Raw genomic sequence first — 11,905 nt, forward strand, 5'->3', positions numbered from 1 at the left:
TAAATGATGTGGTTAGTCTTCCAGACCACGTAAGATTCTCAATCTATCTCCATCAAAACTAACTCATGTTCCAAGTTCTCCTTGGCTCTCCGGGTCTGGTCAAGAATTACTGCACATGACTAAAAAAAATCCGACTGCTCGAATGCATAGATTCACTGACAACCTTAAGCTTAATTGATGCAAGCATGTGGGGTTGAGTCCAGGCTCCAACCGTTGGCCAATGGGCCATGGTTGCTGAGACGCACACGACAGGTTGCTCGTCCCGTAGGATTGATGACTCCTACCAGGTTTGTCTCTAGTAAGCTGTGCCTAGTGCTGGAAGAGGGAATTCGAGCTATCATCCATCTACTTATCCATATCTGCGCAATGGTATATCTTTCTTGGCGGCAACAAATGCCCGGTTCCGAACCGAGTGTCGATGCTGTCGCCATGCAACATAGCTTGGTAATCGAGATGAGGTTCAATCAGAGACTGACTGCTGTCCCCTTCAACTCGTTCTACTCTTTGTCTTCCTCTTGCTCTGAAGCTCAACATAGACCAGCATTGTCGAATACTCTCCAGACGAGCAACTGGGGAACCCTTTACCGAAACGCTCGGATAAGCCCCCAGCTCCCCCACTCTCGTAGTGAGCATTGACCTCGGTAACTTCTTGGATGGAGGGCGGCAATGCCCGCTCATCAAGCCTTCTGACTGGAGCTCTCGGGTGGAACGGCATCGGCACTGGCTGGTCAGGAACCGAATTAGGACCTGATTTGTAGATCCCTACTGGTCATGGTGTGCTGCTAACTTACTGTAGACTTTTAGATGAGATGAATGAAATGGTTCATGCTTTTTCTTTGTCTGACTCATGCCGGTCTTGAAGCACACAATCGGCAAATTGATAACGATGGACCCGCAAGAAGAGAGGGGAAAGGAAGGAAAGTGGGGGGTGGGAGGGGGGAAGTTGGAAGGGGAGAAGAAGTGTTCGCCTGCCTGTTCAGGGACCCATGCTAGAGAGATGAAGAGCACAACATTTTTCAGTCGGTTCCCAAGACTGCTTCTACACAAATCTTCTTTTCTTTCTTTTCTCGCCCTCTTTCGTCTGTTCTGCATAGTTAAAAAGATCAGCTTCCGCGCGATTCGACAATGGCCAGCGAGCATCAATATACTAGCTAGGCATTATTTCAACTCAACTTTTAGACGCGCTATACATCACTGAAGGTCGCATGCGTGGTCGTTCTGCTTGCTCGCTTCTTTCACCTTTCTTGTTTCTCATTCTGGATATAGGAAATATTCACCACCCCACCGCTCCTTGAACTTGAGACGAAAGTCGAATGGAAGAGTATAGAGGGCTTTTGTTCTCGCCAAGCCGTCCATTGCTACTTGTTTCATCAACAAGTCATTTCTCGAGTGTCAATACATAATCTGTTTTTCTTCTAAAAATCTCTATGGATAATGGCATCAGGAAAGAGCATTCGCAAAGACGATGTCGTCGAAACTCCTGCAGCTACCAGCGAGACTCATCGCCATGTCGTACCGTCAAAGGACAGTATTATCGATGCACACATCGACGAGAAGGCCCTCTTTCAGATAATGAACGAGTCTCCGAGGATGGAAAGTAAAGATGAGGAAGACTGTGCTTCATCTCACACCTCCGATGAGCAGCAAGACGACCCAGTTGTGGTACCTCGACTGGAGCGAAGGGGGCTCTTTGGACAGTTCACACTGCTGGCAGAGGTGCAAGACCCTAAGGTCTACCCTCGAAAAACAAAGTGGTTCATTACGTTCATCGTTGCAGTGGCAGGAGCTGCAGCTCCCATGGGAAGTTCAATCTTCTTCCGTGAGTCTGGCTATGTCCCTGAAATCATGACATGCTAACCCGTGCTTGCAATGAGCATAGCATCTTTGTCTCAGGTTTCGAAGGAACTAGGGACCTCGACTACTGTCACGAACTTGTCGATCTCATTGTATATGCTTAGCATGTCTATCTTTCCACTGTGGTGGTCTTCTTTCAGCGAGAGGCTTGGACGGCGGACAATTTATCTCGTGTCATTCTGTTTCTTCGTTATCTTCAACTCCCTGTGTGCCATCTCTAGCTCAATCGCTATGCTCATTGTTCTGCGACTCCTAAGTGGTGGTGCCTCTGCCTCGGTTCAAGCAGTTGGTGCAGGGACTATTGCTGATCTCTGGGAGCCGAGAGAAAGAGGGCGTGCTATGAACATTTTCTACCTGGGACCGCTGTGTGGACCATTGCTAGCCCCTATTGTCGGTGGTGCTTTGGCTGAAAGATGGGGATGGAGGAGTACCTTGTGGTTTTTGGCAGTATGGGGAGGCATTACTGTTGTCCTTATCTTTCTTGCACTTCCTGAAACCCTGGCTGCCTCGAGCCAGGTGCAACAAGTTATAGACGAACAAGCGGAACCGATGAATCGCCAGTTGAGTCGTGTCTCATCCCGGCAAGTCGTTCATTTCACCACAAGATGGCTGAAGTATTCCAAGATAGTACTCTTGGATCCTCTGAAAATTATCCTTTACCTGCGATATCCTCCTGTTCTGCTCACTGTTTACTATGCCAGCATCACGTTCGGCTCACTGTATGTACTCAATGTCAGCGTTGAGCACACATTCGGTGGTAGCCCGTATAACTTCAGCACAATCATTGTCGGCTTGCTCTATATCCCAAACTCGCTGGGCTATGTCGTTGCCAGTACCTTTGGGGGCCGTTGGATGGACAGCATCATGCAGCGGGAAGCGAAGAAGGCCCACCGGTATGACGAAAATGGCAAGCTGATATACCACCCTGAAGACCGCATGCGTGAGAACGCCTGGCTCGGAGCTTTTCTTTATCCTGCTGGGTTGATCTGGTATGGCTGGTGTGCGGATCGGGGGGTATTCTGGCTAGCGCCGGTACGTTCAAGGGCTTGATACCAAGACTCTCACTGTCCCTTCCGACATACAACTTCCTTGGGCGTCTTACTGACTGTGCAGGACAGATGATCGCGAACTTCTTCTTTGGTGTCGGGTCCATGCTCATTTTCGGAATGGCAACGACGATGTTGACCGAATTTATGCCAAAGAAGTCATCTGCAGGAGTTGCACTTAACAATTTCATGCGCAACATCTTTTCGTGTGTGGGCTCTGTGGTCACTGCCCCAATCATTGATGCCATCGGCAATGGATGGCTTTTCACCATCCTTGGACTGGTTGCATTTGCAAGTAGCTCTGTGCTCTTCGTGATGAGGATCTATGGGCCGCGGTGGAGGAAATCCATGGATGCGCTGAGGAAATGATTCCTTATACAACAAGGTTTTGATTCTTGGAGCTTGATTAAGGAGGGTGGCGATGCTTTGGGTATCAGAGTCACAATCTTGGGCTTCCGTCGACACAAGTCTACCACATTCTGGAATCATTTGCCTGGCGCTGGTATGGGTATTCCCCTGATGGATTTTCCTACGCAGATGCACCTGGCTCTAGGCTGTGTCCCTGCCTGAAGCTGTGTCTAGCTCGGAGCCTCATTGCTACGAAAGTGGCGATCACATCAGCATATTCCAGGAAACTTGCACAGCTTGATGATACCTGACGCACGTTATGTTATTTTTAGAGCTAATGATGATAGAATGGGTATCAAACAAAGGGAATTGAATTATCTGTTGGATTAAGATTATCTTGCTTGTCAAGAAAGCAGTCTCATCGGCGTCACAGCAGGCAGCTAAGCCTGGTTTTTGTGCTGATGATGACTGATGATCATTTGTATGTTTCATATGACTGTTTTTCATAGCCTTTTGGGAATTAGCAACCCAGACAGGCCTTACTTAGCACCTGTTGCATGGGTGACAGGTAGAGAAGTCAGCCTGTTCATTCCTAGACCTCCACTCCAAAACCCCGTTGCTGCTGTCGTTGGTCGTTCGTGAGCGCAAAGGCGGATATTTGTCGGAGCTTAGGTACACAGCATCACATGGAGACAAAGTGGCCTTGGCAATATTGATCCCGAATACTTACCATGCATAGAGATGTTGGGCCAAAAAAAAAAAAGAAGAAGAAAGAAGGAAAAAGAACAATAAGAGAAATAGAGAAGAAAATGGATTTATGAAGCATAAGACTTAACTGACCGACTGACTTCCTTCATCTGTCGGGTCCCAAGCGGAAACATGCATAAGTGCGAAACCCTTACTCTGTAGAATAATTCTAGCCTTGCACATGATTATCAGCAAGGATCACATCAAGATCCCGTGACAATTAATTCGCACGCCACTTTTCGGATTGATGCCACGCAAAGAGCCGACTGATTATGGGATACTAATGTATATCCTCAGTTAGTAATTGAGCACGGAGTAGTTAGAAGTCTGGCAAGATCCAGACGGAGTCTTCGGCCCGTGGCATCTGACCTTCTCTTTCTCTTCCTCTCTTTTTGCTGCTAGTCTTTTGTCTGCTGCTGCGTGGGATGACCGCTTGGGGCTTGAATGGTGTGGGATGATTTACAGAGAGTGAGATTCTCTGTTTGCAGGGCTACTTCTCATGGTACGACTTGCTCTTGGGTGCAATTGGTGCTTCGTCTATTCTTTTCCCCTCTCCCCCTCTCTGCTGCCTCTGTTTGACACCTCTTCCTGCAGATATCTTGATACTTTTTGAGATCTAGAAGTGTCCAAGAGGTGAACTGTTAGCAGCAAGGGCTCAGCTTTGGGCTGCTTGTTTCCGCGCGCAACTGCAGTAGACAGAAAAAGAGCAGAGAAACCCACGGTGACGGAATTTCGAAATTCAGCTTGCGGGCAATGAGTACAGTGTAGAGATGAGATCCCCACCTTTCGATCAGATGCATAGAAAGATCTAGATAGGTAGTCTGTAGAGTGTTGTCACTTTCTCACACTGTGAAATTGTGTCCATCGTCGCCCATCGGTAGGCCCGACCATCGGAGAGACGATGTATGTACAGTGCACACAGCCATTAGATAGTTGTTGACGTGGAGGACGTGTCATGAGGGGAAATGGGCAATTTCATCCCATCATCATCATCATCATCATTATCATGTGTATGTAGGCATGATGACTGCTATGTCCGAGCACCCTAAGCAGGGACCTTTTGTGAAGAGCTGTCAGTTTGATATTGTATAGTGACAATGGGGTTTGCGTGGGCAGCAGCGTGGTCTGCAGCGATCAAATTACAGGGTGGAGCAAAACATCGGTTTCGTTTCGATGGTAGGACTTTAGTTGAGAATAGCTTGGGAGGTAGTCAGCGGTTTCACTTACTGTCTCTCTCCGATTTTGATCGTAGGACGTAGATAAATCAATCCTAGTCAGTTAGTGGTGGTGGTGGATGCGATGGCGGCCAGTCACGGGCTGCCAAAACAGCAGACCGGCGCGCCTCACTTCGCTGTGGGTGCGAGACCCCCCGAGTCTGGTGAGGATTTCTGAAATTGATTTCTTCCTTCTAATTCCTTTTTCTTCCTCCTTTTTTTCCCCTCGCGGTGCCCATGAATGCCAGAGCTGCAGAGGTCGGTCGGAGACTAATTGTCAGCCGAAGAACAAAGTCTGGCAACGTCGAACCCCTGGTCCGTGTTGAATGACTGTAGGGTGTAGTGTGTAGGGTGTAGGGTCTCACTAACTACTTGTTGTACTGATACATAACGTTACTCTATAGAGGAAATTGAGCCTAAGCCAGTCCCGTGGCGCTATTCCTGGTTGGGCAGTCCAGTGATCTGCACGGGCTGCTGACTTGGCCGTCGCTCCCCGGTGGAGATTCATTCGCATCCAGACACTCTCTCTCCTCCATCTACTCAGTTCTTCCCCCCCTGAGGTGTTGGCTGAGTTGCTATCAGGTACCAGAGCGCAGAGCAATGTGGCCTTCAGTTATTGTCTCCCAAAAGATCTCCCACAGCTGAAATCTCGATGATGATCTCAGATGACGGTGGTGATGTGTCTGTAGGTGATCGATCGCCCTCTTCAGATGGCCAAGTATACGGAGTCTCGTCTCTCAGTCGATGGGCCCCGGCCAATATCGCGCGCATCCATAACCACTTCGCCTCAAATTATCATGGCGCCCGGTCGTCTAAGAAATGCGTCTCATCTACGGCCCTGTCCGCGCGATTGTTGGGCAGGAATGTTACGACTGCTTCCACAAGCGCTAATGCTAATGCCAGCCTCTACTTCGACATTGGTAATGGTCGCAGCTCACTGTTTTCCGAGTAACCCAAGTCATCTAGATCTCTTGCTATTCTTTGGCTATCGATTGCTTGCCTGCAATGGCTTAATGCCTTCTTAATTGGCTGGTCATATCACTTAACCTGGCATCAATCCGTGTTTACCCTGCAGCCGGTTGGAACCTGTGCTTTGTTTTCTGCCTTCTCCGCACGGAGAAACTCCTATCCCAATGCATCAGCTTGCAGCACTGCTAATGATCTTCCTGAGCGATCATCAAACAAGCAGGGTAAAAGAACAAACGGCAAAGGAGAGGAAACAAGGAAAATGAAAAGGCAAAGGGCAAAGAGCAAACCATCCCCGGAAGCAACAACAATCAGAGGGTCTCCCGATGGTGTGGTGGCACTACCCCCACCACGCTAAGGACTCTCTCAACGAAGCACCAGCCTGCATCCTATCCGGACTGCACGGCGCAGCCCACTTCCCCCCCCCCCGCCACCACTACTGCGAGGTTTTGCAGACGGCAGCCCTCCGACTTCTCCCCTCCTTGCCCCAGTGATGCTTCCGGAAGAAGACCCTCTGTCGATGTCCGTCCGCCCAGGGCCATTGGGCCCGTGAGACGTGGCCCAATCAGAAGGGATGCCGTTGGGCAGTTCGTCCATGACGTCCCCAGTCCCAAGCCCGAGTCCTATACCACCCGGAAGTGGATTCGCTACGATACGTTGCCTCGCATTGAATGCGAATGGAGCTCTCCTCTCGTTGGTGTACCGGTACATTCGGGCCTTTGTCGCTGCCTCCCTCGTCCTTCCAGGCTACCCTAACCTAATTCAACAGGGTTTGGTTTGACCTGACATTTTGCATATTTTCCCTTTCGTTTCACAGCCGGTGCTTCTTGCATTGCCCCTATTTTTGGTGCTTCGTTCATTCGTCTCCTTCCCCTTGTCATTTTCGCCCTATCTAGAACCCGACGGGTGTATGTCATAGTCCTTCAATTAACTTATATCCCTCCTCCCTTCTCCCTCACCAGGGTCATCTGAAGTCTAACATAGCTCAGTAACACTCGCCACTGATCCGATGCAATGGCAAAAAAGAAGACCAACAACAAGAAGAATAACAAGAATAATAACAACAAAAACCGACTATCAGTGAACGACAAACCCAATTCCAACGAGCAAGCTCCCCTAACAGAACCCGCCCCGGAGTCGGTGGCCGAAGTGATTGAGAATGGAGCAACCATCGATCCAGTATGCTGAGCTTCCCAAGTTTGAGTACCATCAGACACCCGAGCGTCACTACCAGACCTTCGACCGTCAAACCATGCAATTTCATTATTATTCTGTTGCTGCTACCTCGTCCAATGATGGTCTGACGCCCCCCAAGGATCAGGAAAACAACAATAGTAGCCCCGTCGAAGGCCAACCGTCCGACAGTCCCCAGGAAGAAGAATCTGTTAGCTCCACTACTGATAGCTCAGCAACCCCGGAGTCTGGAGGTATGTATTCCGGATCGGTGCCTCTTTGTGCTATCTTCCCCTTTGTGTCTTTTCCCGTGTTCATATCATCTTTCCTCTTCTTACTTATGCCCTATGTAGAGACGTCTGAAACAAGCACACCACCATCCGAGCCCGCTGAACCTGCTGAACCTGCTGCTGCTGCCAACGATACCGACGCGGCATCCAAAGAGGAAAGTGAAGCACCTGCTCCGGCGCCAGATGTCTCTGCAACGGATGAAGCCGATAGCACACCAGCAGGTGAAGACGCCAGTCCGGCAGAAGATGTACCCAAAGATATAGAGCCAGAGCCCGCCGCCGAAGCCCCCGCAGAAACTGCCGCCGAATCCGCAGCCTCAGATGCAGCCGACAGTCCACCAGCACCCGCAGAAGGGTCCGTTGAGCCTTCCCCAACTTCTGGTACGTCCGAATTGTGAAGTCAATCTGCTAAGTCAGCTAACCTTACACTTAGAGGAAGACTTCCCTGACTGCGATCCCTCTGCCGAAGAAGGCAAAGTCGAGGCCGAAAAGCAAGCAGCTGAAGCTACCACAGCGGAAGAATACACACCACCAGCCGGTACAGAACACCTCGTTGATCTGAACATTGAGATTGTTGACTTCGATGCGACGACTGACCCCTATATAGACGGCTCATCGACAGAAGAGGCCCCATCCAATTCGATTGCTGATAGTCCCGGTAGCGACGATGCAGGTACGAACGATAGCAGTGAGGTGAATACTGACACCACAGCTGCTACGGAAGCTGAATCGGAGGATGGACTGAAGGAGGTTGGGGAGACTCAGCCTGAGGCTGCCCCTGCTGCGGCTGAGGGGGACGGAGCAGCGCCTGCGGTTGAGAACGCTGACACCGCAGCCCCTGAAGCTGATGCAGTAGGGACTCCGGAGGAGCACGGAGCCGAGCCCGCCAAGGAAGAAGCGCCGGAGGCTGCTGATAAGGCAATGGAAGAATCGCCAGCAGAGACTAAAGAGGAGGGAACAGCAGATGCGGCGGCTGCCCAATCTGAGGAAGAAGCGACAAAGGCGGAAGAGCCTGCTCCAACTGAGGCGGTCGCCACCGAAACAAGCGATCCCGTTCCGGAAGGGACCGAGCCGCCTGCACCAGTCGAAGAAGCTGCGGCAGAGGCGGATTTAGGGACCCCGGGTCCTGATGATGCGCCCAAAGAAACTGCTCCAGGGAACAATGCTGAGGGAACGAGCGCAGGCGAAGAAAGCCCCAAGGACCCTGCCATAGAGACTCCAGCCGATGGGCCTGCTGCAGAAGCGGCAAACGCCACTCACGACGAAGCACCAGCCACACCTGAAGCAGCCCCCGAAGCTACGGAACCGGCAGTCGATGAAACACCAAGTGCAGAAACAGCAGTCGCAGCGTCAGCAGTCGACACGCCGGCTGCGGAAGCACCTACCGAAGCGGAAGCCGCGGCTGAAGCTTCAGCTGCGGAGACTCCTCAAGATGAAGCTAAAGAGGAGCCTGCTGTCGAGAAACTCGCTACAGTCGAAGAAGTGACTGGTGAAGATGCTGCACCCGTGGAAGATAAGGCTATAGCAGAAGAGCCAGCAGCAGAAGTTTCTGCCCCTGCTGAAGAGCCTGCCCCTGCTGAAGAGCCTGCCCCTGCTGAAGAGCCTGCCCCTGCTGAAGAGCCTGCTGTTAAGGAGCCCGCTGCTGCTGAAGAAACCGCAGCTGCTGTGGAGCCTGCTGCTGTTGAGGAGCCCGCTGCTGCTGAAGAAACCACAGCTGCTGTGGAGCCTGCTGCTGTTGAGGAGCCCGCTGCTGCTGAAGAAACCACAGCTGCTGAGGAGCCTGCTGCTGTTGAGGAGCCCGCTGCTGCTGAAAAACCCACAGCTGCTGAGGAGCCCGCTGCTGCTGAGGAGCCCGCTGTTGTTGGGGAGCCCGCTACTGCTGAAGAACCCACGGCTGCTGAGGAGCCCGCCGCAGCAGAGGAGGCTGCCGCTGAGGAGACTGCCAGCAAAGAGCTCGCTCTTGCTGGAGAGCCCGCTGCGGAGGAAGCTGCTGCTGATGAGGCTGCCGGTAAAGAACTCGTTCTTGCTGAAGCTCCTACGGAGGAAGCACCTGCTGCGGATGAAGCCCTTGCTGACGAAGCTGCTGGTAAAGAACTCATTCTTGCTCAAGCTCCTGCTACGGAGGCCGCCCCTGCTGCGGAGGACGCCCCTGCTGCGGAGGAAGCCCCTGCTGCGGAGGAAGCCCCTGCTGCGGAGGAAGCCCCTGCTGCGGAGGAAGCCCCTGCTGCGGAAGAAGCCCCTGCTGCGGAGGAAGCCCCTGCTGTAGAGGCCCCTGCTGCTGAAGAACTTCCTTCCGAAGAAACTCCTGTCGAAGAAGCCGCCGCCGCTGAGGAGGTTGCCCCGGAGGAACCACCTGCTGTCGAGGAGGCTGCACCGAAAGATAGCGCACCTGTCGATGAACCTATCGTCGTTGAAGAAGCCGTCGCCGAGGAAGTTATTGAGGAAGCTGCTGTTGAGGTTGAGGAAGCTATCGTTGATGAAGTCGAGGTAGAGGAAGTTGTCGAGGAGGCTGCGCCTGAAGAGATCGCTGCCGAGGTGCCTGCCTCTGGCGAAGAGCCCGCCGTGGAGGAAGTTATTCCTGCTGAGGAGCCCGTTGACGAGCCTGCGGTGGGGGAGGAATCCGCACCTGTTGAGGAGCCTGTCATTGTAGAAGTCAGTCCTGCAGAAGATGCATCTCACGAGCCTCCTCATGTGGAAGAATCAGCGATCGAAGAAGCCGCTTCTGCTGATAAGCCTATACCAGACGACGCGGCCGCGCCCACGGAAAGACCTGCGCCTGCGCCTGTTGAGGACTCTGCGCACATTGAAGAAAGGGCTCCAGTGGAACCCGATCTAGTCGAACGCTCTCCCTCCGAGCCTGAGCTTGTTGAGCGTTCTCCAGCCGAGATACCCACCCCTGTCGAGGAGTCTGCTGCCGATGAGCTCATATCAGTTGAACCAAGCGCCGAAAGAGAAATTTCAGAAGAAGCTATAGCTTCGGATCCTCCGGATGACCTCGACTCTGCAGATCATGACAATAATGCCCTGGCTGCAGCTGGCGCGGCTGCGGCAGGCGCAGGGCTGGCAGCAGCAGCAGTCCACAATTCACGAAGAAAGAAGAAGAGATCCCCTGAAGTAGATCGTGACCGTGACCGCTCCAAGAGCTCCTCCGAAGGACATCGATCAGTGCAGCGACAAAATAGTCGACGCGGTAGCGGCCTTACAGGCCGCTGGGCAGAATCAATGAAAGAGTCCAGACGACAGCATGAAGAGAAGGCAAAACAGAAAGCACTCCTGGCCGAAAAGGCTGAAAAGGCCGAGATAGAGCGTCGTACCTATGAGCGCGAGCGTGCCAGGCGCTCCGAACGCGAACGTCCTGAGCGAGCCGAAAAATCAGAACGGACCGAACGACATGAACGAACCGTACGGACCGAACGGCCTGAACGATCCGAACGTGCTGAGCGAGCTGAAAGGGCTGCAAGAGCCGAAAGGGAGAAGATTGAGAGGGAGAGGGTTGAGAGAGAGAGGTTCGAGATGGAGAGAGCCGAGGCAGAGAGGGCTGAGAGAGCCGAGCGTCACGAACGCTTAGAAAGATCTGAACGGCGTATGACCGAGCAAGACGGTAGCTCCAGTCGACCGCGACACCGCAGCTCCGCCCACTCCGGAAGCTATGAGGGCGAGCGGAAGAGCAGCTCCTCTTCGCGTGTCATCCCGGAATCCACCACAGCGAAGCCTCGCTTCTTCCTCAAGTATATGGCTGAGGGCCACTCGGACAACCGACCGCCTCTGACGGTCAACGCCGCCAAAGCGACAGCCAACGTCTACGACCGCTCGCGACGCCCTTCGACCACCCATTCGCACAGCCATCGTTCCTCGCAGGAAGGCAAGAGCACGAGCGAGCGGTCCACCGAATCTCGCCGCGACGACGAAGATGATCGCGCCCGCCGTGAAGCCCGCCGCGCCCGTAAGCTGGCCGAACAGGCCGAGGCCGAGGCGGCGGCGGCAGCGGCAGTGCAAGCCAGAGAAGAGCCCGTTGAACATCGTCATCGCCGTAGTGGCGGCGAGCAGCGCGATAGCACCGAGTCCCGTCATCGTCACCACCGCCATCGTCGTGATCCCACCCCGCCTCCGAGCGGAGCCTCCAAGATGAAAGGCTTCTTCAAGGCTGCAGTTGCTGCCCATTGATATGCTTCATCCCTCCCTCCTCGCCTCTGCTGCCTCAGAGTTCCGCAATTCATCAACACAATCTTTGCCTCCCCCCCCCCTTGCTCTACCCATACATTTATAT

At 52.9% G+C, this 11,905-nt stretch overlaps 3 protein-coding genes across 3 annotated transcripts; 2 read left to right on the forward strand and 1 right to left on the reverse strand.

Annotated features, from left to right (window-relative positions):
- The first annotated feature begins 961 nt into the window (after window positions 1–961).
- On the forward strand, window positions 962–3,580 carry BP01DRAFT_315755 (MFS transporter). Its single transcript, XM_025572569.1, has 3 exons — window positions 962–1,819; window positions 1,880–2,886; window positions 2,973–3,580. The coding sequence occupies exons 1-3, from the start codon at window positions 1,435–1,437 to the stop codon at window positions 3,267–3,269; spliced, it is 1,689 nt and encodes a 562-aa protein (XP_025432774.1). The 5' UTR covers window positions 962–1,434; the 3' UTR covers window positions 3,270–3,580.
- Window positions 3,581–6,388: 2,808 nt separating this feature from the next.
- BP01DRAFT_236965 (uncharacterized protein) lies at window positions 6,389–7,070 on the reverse strand. Its single transcript, XM_025571245.1, has one exon. The coding sequence runs from the start codon at window positions 6,884–6,886 to the stop codon at window positions 6,542–6,544; it is 345 nt and encodes a 114-aa protein (XP_025432775.1). The 5' UTR covers window positions 6,887–7,070; the 3' UTR covers window positions 6,389–6,541.
- A 264-nt stretch (window positions 7,071–7,334) lies between these two features.
- Window positions 7,335–11,802, forward strand: BP01DRAFT_381224 (PE repeat family protein; the record flags this gene model as incomplete). The annotated part of the gene is made up of 3 exons (XM_025577289.1): window positions 7,335–7,602; window positions 7,702–8,019; window positions 8,072–11,802. The coding sequence occupies 3 exons, from the start codon at window positions 7,335–7,337 to the stop codon at window positions 11,800–11,802; spliced, it is 4,317 nt and encodes a 1,438-aa protein (XP_025432776.1).
- Between the last annotated feature and the right edge of the window lie 103 nt (window positions 11,803–11,905).

This window comes from Aspergillus saccharolyticus, assembly GCF_003184585.1.
Source record: "Aspergillus saccharolyticus JOP 1030-1 unplaced genomic scaffold BP01scaffold_9, whole genome shotgun sequence".
Classification (NCBI taxonomy): Eukaryota; Fungi; Ascomycota; class Eurotiomycetes; order Eurotiales; family Aspergillaceae; genus Aspergillus; species Aspergillus saccharolyticus.

Excerpts from the sequence above, each read along its gene's own strand:
- BP01DRAFT_236965 (XM_025571245.1), bottom strand. The coding sequence starts at position 6,886 with ATGTACCGGTACACCAACGAGAGGAGAGCTCCATTCGCATTCAATGCG.
- BP01DRAFT_315755 (XM_025572569.1), top strand. The coding sequence starts at position 1,435 with ATGGCATCAGGAAAGAGCATTCGCAAAGACGATGTCGTCGAAACTCCT. Across the intron at positions 1,820-1,879 it reads GGGAAGTTCAATCTTCTTCC|CATCTTTGTCTCAGGTTTCG; the intron begins GTGAGTCTGGCT and ends CAATGAGCATAG. Across the intron at positions 2,887-2,972 it reads GGGTATTCTGGCTAGCGCCG|ATGATCGCGAACTTCTTCTT; the intron begins GTACGTTCAAGG and ends TGTGCAGGACAG.